Source organism: Solanum verrucosum, unplaced genomic scaffold, assembly GCF_900185275.1.
Source record: "Solanum verrucosum unplaced genomic scaffold, falcon-dt-bn FXZP01000307.1, whole genome shotgun sequence".
Classification (NCBI taxonomy): Eukaryota; Viridiplantae; Streptophyta; class Magnoliopsida; order Solanales; family Solanaceae; genus Solanum; species Solanum verrucosum.
In genome coordinates, this window is record NW_026020264.1 from 1280177 (window position 1) to 1296232 (window position 16056).

Below are 16056 nucleotides of genomic sequence, written 5' to 3' on the forward strand. Positions count from 1 at the left end.
ATGGACGAGTTCTTGACGTTTAAACGTACCTTGGGGCGTTGGAAACAACTTGGGAACATAGGTACAATACCTAGGAACATGTATGAGAAAGTGGGGAAAGAACGAGAAGACTTGGCGCTCTGAGAGGCGCAGAGCGCCACACCTCAAACTTCAGAGAGGTCTGGTTGGGGCTCTGGTAGGGGCGGCGCCCCAAGGGCTGGACCTTAGAGTCCCCCTTGGGGCGCGCTGGCTGGCGTGACGCCCCAGCCCTTTTCCCCGAAAACTTGACTTTTCTCCTCCTTTTCTCCAACTCTAAACCTTCTAAACTTCAAAGCTTCACCCCCCAAACACTTAGGATCATCAAAACCCTTAACATACACTAGATTCAACTCAAAAACACCACCGGAAACATACACCAAACCAACAAGAACTACAACACAACACAACTACAACTTCAACAATTCCAACCAACAACTTCAATCAAACATAATCAATCTTTTCTCGAAATTAAACGAGCTTGGCGTGTGGGGGAAAGAACCAACCCAACACTATGAACTCACATACCTTAACAGGGATCACCCCCGAAGAAAAACACGACGATCTTTAACGAAACCTAGCTTGATCTTCTCTTTTTTTTTTCCTCTTCTTCTCCTCTTCACTCTTAAACGCTTACTTTCACTCTTTAAAAATGAGAAAAACTGATCAAAATCAGTCCCACACACTCATATATATCCAAAAGAAAAGGCTAGGGAAAAGACCAAAATATCCTTGAAAATTCCGGACGGATTCCCTGCCAACTGCCCAACTTCGAAAGGGCATAACTCAGTCATACGAACTCGGAAACAAGCAAACTCAGCGGTGTTGGAAAAACCAATCCATGAAATTTGCAACCATAACTGGAAACACACCTATATCATCCTGATCTAGGAGTTATAACTGTTCAAAGTTGGCCAAAAATTCATTATTTTCCATACTTAACCAAATTCCAGATTTTTAATTCCTTCCAAAAAAATTACTATTTCCAATTCTAAGCCTCTTCATCGTTATTTCAAATTGTCGGGTATCCTTATCTTCATAAGGAGAACCAAAGCAGAGCTCCAACTCATGTTGATGTTTATCAATAAGTATTGACTTTGGATAATTGAGTTCCTCTTCCTCTTCTGCTCTTCTTCGTCTTCCGCTTCTGCTTCTGCTTCCTCTTCGTCTTCTTCTTCTGCTTCTTCTTCTTCCTCTGCCTCTTCTTCTTGATTGATTTCCTTTTCGTTCTTGATGGGTACCTCCTCTGTTTTCCTGATTACTACTGGATTTTCTCTTGGTTTGTTGCCCAACAGTTTCGGACGTTCTTGTTCGCTGAAAGATTTGGAAATGGCACATCCGAGATGTGTACCAAAATCACAATCAGCACAATAATACAACCAGTTATTAAGATCTACATTGTCGCGACAGAGATCACAGACAAAAACGTTGCTTCCATCATCAGCATCATCATAAAAAGGGGATTCGAATATGAGCTCAAGTTCATGATGATGGTGCTGGGGAAGGACAACAGTTTGGGGCAAAAGGGCACAGTGCATGTGGACATCAAATTCGCAACAGGCACAGCTAAAGCTACAGCCATTGCCAGCAGAGCCACAAGCCTTGCAAGTATAGGAACTATTCGAGTAAGTTGGAGTTGGGAGAAGGGTCAAGTGGTGGGAAGGATGAGATGAATGATCGAGAAAACGCGGAGCATTGAGGCAGTTTTCATGGAGGAAATATTGGCAGGTATTGCAGCCATAGAAAGTAGTATTAGTAATATTTGGTTGCTCACAAGCATTGCAAGTGAGTGTTTCAGATGGATTGACAATTAGTTTCAACAAGTGGGGATGGCTGAAGTGTTGTTTACCTTGACATGTCCGTTTCTCCCTTCCCATTTTTTCTCGTAACTTTCAATTGTTGATGCACTTATCAACAACTGGACATGAATATATTAGAGATCTAGCAAGTTCAATGACCAAACTATAGCTAATTGGTATTAGTATTTATAGCTACCCTACTTAATTAGTACTCCCTCTATCCCTAATTACTTGTCCACTTTTCCTTTTTTAGTTGTCCCTAATTACTTGTCCATTTTGACAAATCAAGAAAGGACAAACTTTTTTTCTCTATTATACCCTCAATTTATTACTTTGAAAAATGTAGAACTTTTTGAAAATCTTAAATTTTTAATTCATCCCCTTCATAATTAATAAGGATAAAATGGTAAACTCACTATATCAATTATTATTTTTTTAATAAGTGTATCACTTCAAAAATGGGCAAGTAATTAGGGACAGAGGAGTAGTAGTAAGTTGGCAATGCATGCAACAACTAAGTGGCATTCATTTTTCTTGATCTCTTCAATATTGTAAGTTGTCTGGGACAAATTGTTATTAAAAAAAGTTTAATTAGTACATTGACACAGCTACGTACTAATTAAAATGGGGAGCATCGTTGCATTTTTCAAAGCTAGCGAGGACGAAAAAAGAAACTTGAGAAGTCAACTGTATTATGTTCATAGATGTTACAAAAGAATCCACTATTGACTTTTTCTCTTTGCAAGTTCATATTCCCATCATTCATTATCATACCGTTGACTATTGACTAATAATTCATCTTATTCTAAGTTTTGATTATTGCAACTAGCTTGCCAAACCAGCGAGCATTTATTAAAAATAAAAAAATCTCAATAGGAATAAGTACAAGCAAAGATGACTAGATCTTACCTTACTGATCCTAAGGTACAAACCTCTGGATTTTAGGTGGCAATTAAGTGTTTTTTGTAATTTCATAGATATATTAGAATTAACTAGGTCGATAAAAACTGAGATAAATAATGTGAGGTTAATGCGTGCATTGAGGGAAATATCAAGAATGGAGCTTTGGAATGTAGTATTCCTTTTCTTTTCTTCTTTTTTTTTAAAGCAGTAATTCTTCTGATTACTAATGCTCATCGTATTCGACGATCATTAGTCATACAGAGATGTTCTTGGGTACATTAGTTGGTCATTTATTCGGTTCGGATCTATTAAAATCAACACGGATGGACGTTTCATATCGAAGTCAGAGTTGACAGGGTTTAAAGGTATTGCAAGAGATGATAAGGGGAGGTGGGTCGGAGAATTCATTGGGTGACTAGGTGTGGTAACGACATCGTGCCTCACAACAGAACTGTGATTTATATATGATGGGCTTGTCGTAACAAATAACTAGAACTTGAAGATAGTCATCATCGGAGACTGACTCAAGTGATTCCTTGATGCTGCTGTGTAAGAAAGACATTTGTGATATTAATTCTCACCTATTCATTTATTGTAATGCAAAGAACACAAAGTAAAATATGTTACAAAGAGAATAAATTTTCCGTTCCAAAACAAAACAAGAGTTTCTGTAGAATGTGATGTAATGGCCTTTAATGCCATTAACATTCACAATGCGTTATCAAAATTAACTCTTGACTCTACAATAACTCCTATAGAAATTTCCTATATAAGTAGTGCATTTGTTTTTGTTTTTTTAAGCAAGTCTGCTAGGCAAGGTGTGCCTAGGGCTAGTTTTATTAATAAAATGAAAAGGATCTCAAAGAGAAGAGTACAAGCAAGGGGGGCTAGGCCTTACCTTACTAATCTTAATGAGGTAACAAACCTCTACTAATTAACAAGCATGAAGAAAATAAAACAAAACATTTCCCTCCTTTCTTCTTATCCTTAGAATATTTTTGGGCAATCTCCAAACTTTCAGCCACGAGTGCATGTGTTTGAGAGTAACTGTGGAACCTTGGGGAGCGACCGGCTACTACGATTTGCACCGGAGTCGGGCCGAAATCGCTTTCAAGGCAGTGGCTTGCCACGACACAGTATTTGTGATAAGCTATTTACTACTTTGTAATTCCAATCCAATATCAATATTGTAGTATTTTTCCCAACAACATTGTCGATAGTCACCCTGATCACGACCTGATAGAGGAGTGTTGACGTCTTCTATTCGAACTTGGAATCTCCATAATGCATAATCTGAGCGGAAATAATAAATGTGCAGATCACCTAACAAAACTGAGAAAAATACATCACGAAGAATACCGGGTAATACTACATAGTCTGCCACATTCCATGCACCAACTACTTCTAGCTAGCGGGCATGACTCACATATATAGCATACCCATACCCATAACATGTACGGTGGTAGTTTAGTATATATACCATACAAAAAAATGAAAGTGTAATCATTTGTTAATGTTAAAAACAATGTAATGATATCGAAAAGGTTGTTGTTAATTAATATCCGAAGACGTTATAAATATCATTTTGGTAATTTCTCAATCAGTGCATATCACTGCAGAAACATAGAATGTAAGATCAACCTTGTTGCTTTATTAACCGAAAACAAATCGAAATACAAACACATATTAACCGAAAACAAATCGAAATAACTAGAATACTTGAGATGCATACAAGTGTTGGAAACACAACCATTACAAACAAAATAACACAGATAGAGTGATTCAGTACGGAAAGAGTTTAAATTTTGTTTTCCGAAGAAGAAAAGGAAACCTTTAATAATAACGATGACGGAACATATTGGCCATAGTTTGGGCGTTCATAAATGCCATTTGAGTTTGAAAATTAAGCCTTGCCTGTTGACCTTGAGCTTTGATCGTCAGCATCAACAATTTCTGCTCATCACTCATATTCTCGTAATCCTCCTCCTCTTCTTCTTCTTCTTCTTCTTCGTTCTCAAGGTTTGAACCATCTTCCTTTTTAACTGTAGCGCATTTCAGGTGCGTGCCAAATTTACACTCGCCACAATAATAAAGCCAGTTGCTATCATTGCAAAGTCCACAACAAACCTCACAAAAGATATTCACATATTCGTCACTTGAAAAAGGCCATTTATATTGGATTGCAAGAGAGTGTTGATGATCCTCACGAGTCACAGTTTTAGGCCAAGATGTAGCACATTTAGCATGGAGACTAAAGTTGCATTTGAGGCATTCGTAGACAAAGGATTTTGATTCTTCACCACAAGCATTGCAACCAAAATACATGGAGTCTCGTTCGGGTAAAGTAGGGTACAAAGTGAGAGGGTGCTTAGGATGGGAATCGTGTTGTAGTTTTTTTGGTAACTCGAAGCACGATTTGTGGAGGGCAAATTCACAATTTCGTTTTGTGCATTTGTAAGCAGTACCACAAAGTTTATCCTCACAACCTGAGCAGAGTATCTCCTCTGTTTCTTGAACTTCAGAGAGTTCCAAGGCATGGGAGTGGCTAAAATGCTTCATTTTTTTTACTTCATTCGTCACACCTCCATCTTCTTCTTCTTCCTCCTTGTCCTCGTCCTTGACCTCTTCTTTTTGATTGGTTTCTTGTAGTTCCTCCTCTGTTTTCCTGATTATTACTCGATTTCCTCTTGGTTTGTTGACTGGCAGTTTCTTCGGTTCTTGTTGTCTGGCAGATTTGGAAATGGCACATTCGAGATGTGTGCCAAAATCGCAATCAGCACAATAATACAACCAGTTATTAAGATCTGCATTGTCGTGACAGACATCACAAACAAAAACAGTGTTTTCATCAGCCTCGTCATCATAAGGGGATTCAAAAATGAGCTCAAGTTCATGATGATGTTGCTGGGGAAGGACAACAGTTTGGGGCAAAAGGGCACATTGCATATGGATATCGAAGTCACAACATGCACAGCTAAAGCTACAGCCAGTGCCAGCAGAGCCACAAGCCTTGCAAGTAAAAGAACGATTCAAGTAAGTTGGAACTGGGAGAAGGGTCAAGTGGTGGGATGAATGAGAAGGATGATCTAGAAAACGCGGAGCGTTGAGGCAGTTTTCATGGAGGAAATATTGGTAGGTATTGCAGCCATAGAAATTACTAGTAATGTTTGGTTGCTCACAAGCATTGCAAGTAAGAGTTTCAGTTGGATTGACAATTGGTTTCAAGATGTGTGGATGACTGAAGTGTTGTTTACCTTGACATGTCTGTTTCCCTCTTCCCATTTTCCTTTGGAACTTCTTTAGTAATCAATAAAGGGGTGCCAAATTAGAAATCAAACAAGCTCAGTGATCACAGTGGCAAATAGTATTCATATTTATAGCTATTAATTATGAGTTTAAGCATAATATATATTGGTAGTGGATCAATTTAACTATATATGACGCTTAATAAGTTGGCAATTAACGTGTTTCCCTCTACTGTACTTTTGTTTTTAAATCGTCCTTGACAACAATTTGGCAAATTGCCATTCAAAAATATATTTAGGATATTGACTGACTAAAATTACTTATTAAAATGGAGAGCATCCTTCCATGTTAGTAATGGTTTTTGCACTTTATCCAAAAAACTTAATCGATAAATTTGGTATAATGTAGTATATGACTTTTTTTGTGCTATGTACTAAAAATCAAAACATACAAAAAGAGTAAAAACTCAGTAATAGAGTCCTTTTAGTCTATCCATGCTTACCTTAACATAAATACACAATAGGTTATAACTCAACTAGTTCAAGATCTCTTGAGATTTTTCAGTTATCTTACAACAATATAGATACACAAAGACTTTATGATGATGCTAAAATTTTGTACCAAGTTAATGAAAAACGTTTATTCTCCGAGTCATTATGCTCTCATCTTCACTAATCAATGGTCTCTTTTTGTCTTTATTTATCCTTTTTCACCTAAATTTGAAGTACTTGTTTGAACCATAAGTCTCTCTCTCTCTCTCTCTCTATACACACACACATATATATATATATTGATTTGGTCCTGTCACGCCCCGAGCTACCCCCGAGACGCGGACACGGGACCTAGGACCACAAGTGATCCCAAGCTAACCCTGCTGGCATGATCATGAGCATACTAAAGAAAATAAATTGATGCGGAAGCTAAATCATAAATAAATCTGAAATCGATGGTGAATACCCATATACTATAGCTAAATATATCAAATCTGAGAGTTTAATACAAAAGAAATATCAAACTCAAAACACTAAGCTGAATCTAACTATGTCTGAAATAAGCCTCTAAACTGACTAGAAATGTTGGGACATGCCCCAACTAAATCTAGCAAAACTGAAACTAAAGACTAAAAGCGATAAAGATAAACATGTCACTAGTCCTGGAAGAATGAGGACTCACCACTGATGCTACTGAACTGAAGATCGAGAACCGATCTAAGCGTGATCTAGATACTGAGAACCTAAACCTACATCACGAGAAGATGTAGCGCACATATGCGTCAGTACTTGAAAGGTACTGAGCATGTAGGATAGAGTAAAGCTGAAATAACATATAACTGAACAAAGCAATAAAGCAATGAAATAATCTGAACATGATATAGATACTAAAAATACTGAATACTGAGCTAACTGATGCAATGACCAAATTTATAACATGCTGAGACTGAATACTGACTGTACTGAAATATGGTCAATGCAAAAGAGTCTGACTGAACTGTTGGAGCTACTAATAACCGACATAAAACCACATGAGCTAAATGTGCAGTCCGATGTATACGCCCCATCGAGAGGACCCAATATACCCTGCCAGAGGTATAGAGGCATGCTGGCGTGATCACTAAACTGATGTTGCCCACAGAGGGGACTTACACCTACGTGGCTCGTAGTTCTAGGACTATATGGGTACGCTGAAACCCTAGTCCAACTCGGTATTATGCTACTCCCAATGAATTAAGTGGTTAACTAGTTATGACTGAATTTCTGTAAATACTGGATAGCTCGAAACTGAACATGCAAACTGAGAATGCAACAATTAATTTGATAATGATGCATTCATAAACTGAGGCATGTATAACTGAATATTGAAATATCTAGCCTAGCATGTGTAATTCAAGAACTAAAGAAATACATAGCTAGGGTTCTGAAATTCATGCGATAAACTGAGCAATAACATGATAATCTGATTTGGAACATTTAAATAACTAATTCATGATGATCTACTATAATTCTAGAAACCCTAGGTATGTTCATAATCATGGAATCAAGAATCTGACTGAATTCTAGGGACCTAATGGGCGAAAGGAACCCACTAGTGAAATCCCACATACCTGGTGACGAATTCCACGGAGAAATCTTTCGATTTTGGGGCTGGAACTGAAGAAACCTTGCTGCGTTCTTGAACTAGGGTTCTTGACCTTTTTCTCCTTCTTGATTCTAATTCTTCTAAGTTTGATTAATGATTTGACTTAGGTAAGTTCTAGTTATGTTTCTAGGCTTAAACTGATTAAAACCTCATGATTTAGGGTCTAAACGATGTATCTTAGGGGTTAAAAGAAATAGGAAAAGACCAAAAGACCCTTGAATTAGCTGCTGTCGGAGTGACTGACGGTCCGTCAATCAATCGACGGTCCGTCGATTGGGTCCGTAGGTCGAGTCTTCCCGACAGGGCTTCACTAAAACGGGCATAACTTTTTACTAGGAGGTCGGAATTTAGCAAACTCGGTGGAGTTGAAAAGATAATTCAATTATCTATCTAACCATAGGTCATGGGACACATAATTCATTTTGTGCTAAAATTTATGACCATCTGAAGTTGACCCATCAGAATTTTCAGCTAACTGGCTGCTGACCCTCATCTACGGTCAGACCTACGAACCGTGGATTGAATGACGGTCCGTGCTGGTCGACCGTAGTTTGTGTCAGAGGCTGGGTAAGGGAAGTCTCGATCCACGGACACAGACCACGGACCGTGGTCTGATCTACGGACCGTGGGTCTGTCCGTGAGTCGGGACTTAGCCAATTTTCTGAGCTGGCTGGGGAGGGGTTGCAGTGGTGAACCACGGTCCACCAGCACGGGCCGTGGTCTGACCTACGGTCCGTGGATGGTGACCGTAAGTTGCACCTGCAACTTCTCAAAATCTGCATTTTTGTCTATTTTGAATACGGGGTGTTACAGGTCCTCTGAGTTTTTACTGTTACAAGAGTAACATTTATGACATAGTCTTTATCCATAATATCATAATCAATTAGATAAGTAACGGGTCACTTTGTAACTTATAGATGAATATGATCACTTTATAACTCTTCAGCTTGCAATTAAGTTATGAGGTGAAAATGTTGTGAAAATATTTTAATTACTTAATATTTAACTTATTAGTTATTTATAACATTTTTAATTATGATAAAGGTAAAATGGTATTTTAACTTTTAATTTTGTGGCTTTCCATTTTTAGTATAATATGATAATAGATGCTAGCTTGAGCTAGGAAGCCAGACAAGCAGGATTCCCGAGATGGAAGGGGCTGTGCTCTGCTCCAAAAGTTTCATTTGATCATTATTTTAAGAACCCTTATAGAGTTGGTAGCAAAGCCAGGAATTTGGTGAACGATATGCAAATTTTCTTATGAGTTGTGTTAAGGGTGTGCACCTGACCATCCTTCGTCTAAGGTGGCTCCGGTATTATTTTTCTTCTTCGTATTATCAGTCTGTGTTGCTTCTTTGAGACCAGTTCCAAACCACACCTACTATAATTCTAACACCACTTCTTGTTGCATTGTTAGTAGGACAAAGCTACTTTAATTTGTTTCTTAATTTGAAGTGTTGCATGGACGACGTTAATTTCTCAAATTTGTTTGTCTGATTTTTACTTAATATAGAGTTTAAGAAAATAAAGAAGATATTTAAATTTTGAGGTCTTAAACTAGTTAAAGATGTCAAATGTACTAAAATATTATTTAATTTTGTCATCTTAAACATGTCACGTAGAAATTTAGAATTAAAGAATTATCAAAAATAAAAAAAATACATTCTTTTTTAAAAAAAAAAAAAACAAAAACTATATATACAAACAAATTGAAACGAAAAAAGTAAAAATATTCACCAAACTTTTCTTTAAAATCAACTTAATTATTTTATACTAAAACTTAACTAGATCCTACGACATTTACTCATAAACAAAGGCTTCAAGCTCTAATATAATTAATTTAAACTTTTAAATAAGACGATCAAGCCTATTCAACAAGTACAAAGTAATAGTAATACAAAAGACGTGTTAGCCCTATTCGGCTTTACAGGTGGTCATTTATAATAAAAGTAAAAAATAAGGTAGATCCACCAATTTGCCAAATTGCCAACTTGGGAGGACAAAAAAATTAAAGAAGCTTGGAAGTCAACTGTGTATTCTGTTCATGGATCTTACGATAAAGTTGACTTTTTGATATTTTCAACTTCATATTCCCATTATTCGTATAGTCATACTGCTGACTTTTGACTCATAATTCATTTAACCTTTATTAATTTTAATTCATTTTCTGGACCTTGAAATTTTAATTATTGCAACTAACTAAATTTGTAGTCTAGATCTTTAAGTCGAAAATCGCTTTCACATGAACTCTCAAATGTCTTGTTTCATCTTTTATTCAGGCAAAATTGCACATTCAATCATTTTGTTATAGGTGTTTTAGTCCTTGCCTCAATTGTTGTGGACAAGGTAACATTTAATTATTTTTTATTTGCATTTAATTAATAATTATGTTATGGGAGCATAAAAGGATTGTACAAGAAACAACTAACTCATTAATTCAATTTTGTAGTGAAAAATTGTTGATAAACACCTTTTTTATTAAAATGACTGAAATATCCTCAAAAATATTTTCAAAAAATATAAATTTAGAAGTACTTTTATACATTTTAAGAAAGACAAAAGATGGAAATAAAATAATGTCAAATTGCCTCACATCGGTAGGCAGGAAGCAATTTGTTTTATTATATAGTCTTGAACCATATCCTCACCTTCCGAGCTAGTTATTAGAGTTGAGTTAGTTTCAAAATTTACTTTCTTATTGGGTTATCATAACAGGGGAAGTCCTAAGATCAAAAATCAATGCTCGCTTGTTATGAAAAAAAACAATGAAGTACAGAGGTTTTTGGACCATGCAAAAGAATTAGGTTTGCATGTCAGGGCATGTTGAAGACATATTTAAATAAATAAAAATGTGTTTTTTCTAATAGATTAATTGTTTTTATGAGATGGCGGCTCATCTAGCTAGGGATGGAGGTAGGGTCAGTCCAGGCTTATGCGGTTAAGGTTGTTGCACACGACCTCATAAGAAAAGAATGAAAAAAACACACTTTAATAGATAAAGAAATAATTAAAAGCTACTCCCTCCGTCCCATTTTATATGTCACCTTTTCACTTTGCATTTGCATTAAGAAATGATGTAACTTTACCCTTCTACCCTTATTTAATGTTTTCTTAAGTCCACTTTATTAATAAATGACAAGATTAATTAACTATTCTATCAAGGGTATAATAGGGAAAATATGGTAATTTATGCATAAATTTTATAAAATGACTAGTATTGTGGTCCAGCTATTTATAGAAAGGGATGACATATAAAATGAGACGGAGGGAGTATATTTTAAAAAGAGTATCATGAAGTTCAGAAAAATTAAAACTATAAATAGGAGATGACCAAGTTTTAACTGATTTTGTCTTATAAATACTTATAATGCTCACCAATAATTTGACTAAAAAATGCTTACAAATTAGTTTAACCACCTAATAAGCTTAGACAAAACACATTCTAGAACTAGAGTTCCTTTATGATGCATTTACACTTTGAATTCTAACTAATGGTTAAAGTATTAAGGGAAAAGGTCCTGATTTACTCATAAACTTTATGATTTGGAGTTGATATACCCTCCGTTTAAAAAGTGGTTCATATATGCCCTATCGTTATAGAAATGGCTTATATATGCCCTTTTACTTAACAGAATAATTTTTAATAAATTAAAAATTCATTTTTTTTACTTTAATCTAAGAAAATGTCATGTGGCTTTTAAAATACCCACCTTCCACTCTCCACCATACCACCCGACCCAATAGAAAACAAAAAATCCCACCCACCCAAATTAACCTAACTCATTTCATTTCATTATTTCCACACTCAAATGAAACCAAAAAAAATTGTGAGGGTTCCGGTGAGCTCTATGATCCTGAGATCGGGTGATATTTGAGAAACAAATATTCAAAACTTCAATTCATCGGTGAAATGGAAGGCAAAATAAAAATAAAACATCAAACTGCCTCTTTAGAAACTTAAGCGGCCGCAGCAGTGCCCTTCTTCCTTGGATCTGCCTCAGTTCCTGAAGTGCCCACAAAACAATAAACCCAGTTATTTATCAAGCATTTAACAGACCAAAGTATGCAAGCATCAAATATTGTTACAAGAGATGCGTTATGCATCCTATATATTGCACATTTAACCTTTACTTTGTTAGGGTCTATAAATTGATCCATCTTAAACGGAAACTAGGTAAGCTTATATACCGTAAACCCATAACTTAAGCATAAAGTGAGTGATAATCTATCTCTAAACAGACATGTTCATTTAGTGTGAAAAAGAATGGATAAGAAAGAACAGATTGCTTGAGAAATGTACCAAGCAGAGGGCACCCCGATAAAGAGAGGAAACACAATCTGGTAAAAAAGAAACCCTTGAATTGGAAAAGGAGATAAATGTATGCCCAGAACAAAGCCATCAAGAAATCATTCTCAGATCTTTGTCCTTGTATAGCCGAAAGAAGAGGCAATTAAGGAAAATATTTATTTAACTGTATTCATGTCCTAAAAATAGCAGTCTTCACTCAAAATGAGACCGGATACTAACAAAAAACTTTATTTTTGTTTTTGTTGAGGTGGAAACAATGAAATGAAATGGTGAAGTTAATTTGAGCGGGTGGGTTTTTATTGTTTCCAATTGGGTCGGGTGGATATGGCGGAAGGTGGGGTATTTTAAAAGCCACATGGCATTTTCTTAAATTAAAGCAAAAAAAAATGAATTTTTAATTTATTAAAATTAATCTGTTAAGTAAAAGGGCATATATGAGTCATTTCTATAACGGCAAGGACATATATGAGCCACTTTTTAAACGAAGGGTATATTAGCACCAAATCATAAAGTTTAGGGATAAACTGGGACCTTTTCCCAAGTATTAAAGATTTATTGAAACAAACAAGAGACTTTATTTATTGATTGATATTAAATTGAAATACAACAAAATAGCACAGATATATATATATAGAACGGAAAAGCAACAACTACCAAAATAATCAACAAAGCTAATTAGCTTGTAACTATACAATTTCTCCTATGGCAAGACCATATAATAAGAAAATAGTTTTTATTTTATATTCCGAAGAAGAAAAGCCTTAGTAATAACGATAAGGGCTACCAAACAAATTGTTCATAAATTGGGCGTTTTGATGGGCCATATTAGATCGAAAATTCATCCTTGCCTGATGTTCCTGAAGCTCGATAGTCGCCATCATCAATCTCTCCACATTAGTCATATTCTCTTCGTGTACAGGTTCTTTTTCAGTCTCAAGGCTCGAATCTTCTTCCTTTTTAACTGTCACACATTTCAAGTGTGTGCCAAGTTTACACTCGGCACAGTAATAAAGCCATAAGCTATCATTACAATGTCCATCGCACACATTGCAGGATATATACACAGAATCTTCACTAGGAAATGGCCATTGATATTGGAGTGTAAGGGAATGTTGATGATCCTCACGAGTCGCGGTTTCAGGCCAAGAGGTAGCACATTTAGCATGGAGACTAAAGTTACATTCGAGGCATTCGTAGACAAAGGAGTTTGGTATTTCACCACAAGCATTGCAACCAAAATAGAGTCGTCGTTCGGGTGAAGTAGGGTACAAAGTGAGAGGGTGATTAGGATGGGAATTGTGTTGTATTTTTCTTGGTAATTCGAAGCATGATTTATGAAGGTTGAATTCGCAATTGGATTTTGTGCATTTGTAATTAGCAGTAGTGTCACAAAGTTCATCCTCACAACCTGAGCAGATTATCTCATTTGATTGTCGAACTTTACAGAGTTCTAAAGGATGGGAGTGGCTAAAATGCTTAAGATTTTTTACTTTACTCGTCACACCTCTGTTTTCCTCTTTTTGATTGATTTCATGTATCTTGATTGGTTCCTTCTCTGTTTTCCTCTGTTTCGGTTCTTGTTGTCTGACAGATTTGGAAAGGGCACATTTTAGATGTGTGCCAAAATCACAATCAGCACAATAATACAACCAGTTATTAAGATCTGCATTGTCGTGACAGACATCACAAACAAAAACAGTGTTTTCATCGGCGTCATCATCATAAGGGGATTGAAAAATGAGTTCAAGTTCATGATGATGTTGCTGGGGAAGGACAACAGTTTGGGGCAAAAGGGCACATTGCATATGGATATCAAAGTCGCAACAGGCACAGCTAAAGCTACAACCATTGCCTGCAGAGCCACAAGCCTTGCAAGTATAAGAACAATTCGAGTAAGTTGGAACTGGGAGAAGCGTTAAGTGGTGGGATGGATGAGATGAGTGATGGAGAAAACGCGGAGCGTTGAGGCAGTTTTCGTGGAGGTAATATTGGCAGGTAGTGCAGCCATAGAAGTTACTAGTAATGTTTGGTTGCTCACAAGCATTGCAAGTAAGAGTTTCAGTTGGATTGACAATTGGTTTCAAGATGTGTGGATGACTGAAGTGTTGTTTACCTTGACATGTCTGTTTTCCTCTTCCCATTTCGTTGGAATTTCGTTAGTAAACAATAAGCTAAGGTTTTGAGTATAATCTAAGTGAGATAAAATTGCATGTAAAATACAGAAATCTTGGCAAGTTGGTGACATGAAAGTCAAATATTGAGGTTCAAGGAATTTACATTTGTGGAAAATATTTATGGGATAATGTGTTGACTTATGACTTTGTGGTGTTACGGATTTAGATATATTTGATTTACTTTCATAAGGGCATTGAGTGATGATTAAAAAATAAAAATAAAAAGTCTAAGATGAAGATAGACTTTGGACTTTGATTGGATCAACTTGTGCCATACTTGCCATAGCAAGTTGCTTAAGTACTGGACCCTATGTGCTACGTTTTTCAGCAACTTTCATATATGGTCTAAGAATACGGGTGGGTATTTGGTCATGTTTTATTGTGAAATTTGAAAAAAAAACTAGTTTTTGTTTTCAAAATGATTTTATTTTTTTTGAAAATTAGAGTTGTTTTTTTCACTTTTGATGAATAATTTGGAGTGAAAATATCTTTTTGAAGTTTTTCAAATTCTTGAAAATTCTGAAATTCAACTTCAAGAATTGTATTGCCAAAAGTGGTTTTAAAGTGAAAAAAAATCATGGCCAAAGCAGGAAGAATACCTCGAACCTTTTTAATCTTTACGCGCTTTATTCAATTCACATTTCTGAAATTATTTTTTGTCCTAATTACACTTCTTAAATTAGCAATTTGATAGTCTTGACTTCCATGGACTATAACGTGGCAAAAAATGCGTGAAACACTCTCTTTAAAATGTGATGGTAAAATGAAAGAGCTCAATCTGAGCAACAATGAGAGCTCAATGGAGCATATCAGATATTTTGTATTAAGAAGAAGAAGATTACATTGAGTAAGTCATTGTATTTATAACTCTCTTAGTGTGACTTGTAACTAATCTTCCTAACTAATTTCATGATAGATAGTTACAACTAATTATTGTGAAATGACTGATCTACCCTTTCACTTTTAACAGCCTAACTAACATTAACTAACTCTAACTGATATTAGCTCATGTTCACATCACATCAAAATGCATGGACCTGGAAAAAAAACAATTTCTAAGGTAATTTCTTCAGAATTTTATACAAATTTCATAGTGTTAATTGTTAAGAGCTAATTACAGTTTATTTCTGCTTTTTTCAAATCACAAGAATTCCCTAATTTTGGTGGAATCCGGATATATCACAAAACGTCTTGATACATCGCTAAATGTATCGATACATCGCGTCTAAGTTTCAGATACATCACTGAATGTCCGGATACATCGATACATCGCGTAAAGTGATGTATCCGAGAATAGGAGAGAGTAGGAATTTTTGTAATTTTTTCAAATGATAGGAAAGTTTAGATAATATGGTGAAAAAGTTGTGTATTGAGGTAATTTTTCTTAATTTCTAATCTTTAGTTTTAACACTTTTTTTTTTTAATACCACGCATGTGTTTCCAACTCTTTTTTTTTTTAATCCGTAAAAAGTTT

At 35.7% G+C, this 16056-nt stretch overlaps 2 protein-coding genes across 2 annotated transcripts; both read right to left on the reverse strand.

The window, feature by feature from the left end:
* Positions 1–1022: 1022 nt before the first annotated feature.
* Positions 1023–1892, reverse strand: LOC125833563 (uncharacterized). The gene has a single exon (XM_049512721.1). It carries the CDS (start codon positions 1890–1892, stop codon positions 1023–1025), a length of 870 nt encoding a protein of 289 aa, XP_049368678.1.
* A 2658-nt stretch (positions 1893–4550) lies between these two features.
* Positions 4551–14572, reverse strand: LOC125833564 (uncharacterized). The gene is made up of 2 exons (XM_049512722.1): positions 13257–14572; positions 4551–6014 (listed from the first exon to the last, which is right to left on the reverse strand). Exons 1-2 carry the CDS (start codon positions 14547–14549, stop codon positions 4551–4553), a joined length of 2757 nt encoding a protein of 918 aa, XP_049368679.1. The 5' UTR covers positions 14550–14572.
* Between the last annotated feature and the right edge of the window lie 1484 nt (positions 14573–16056).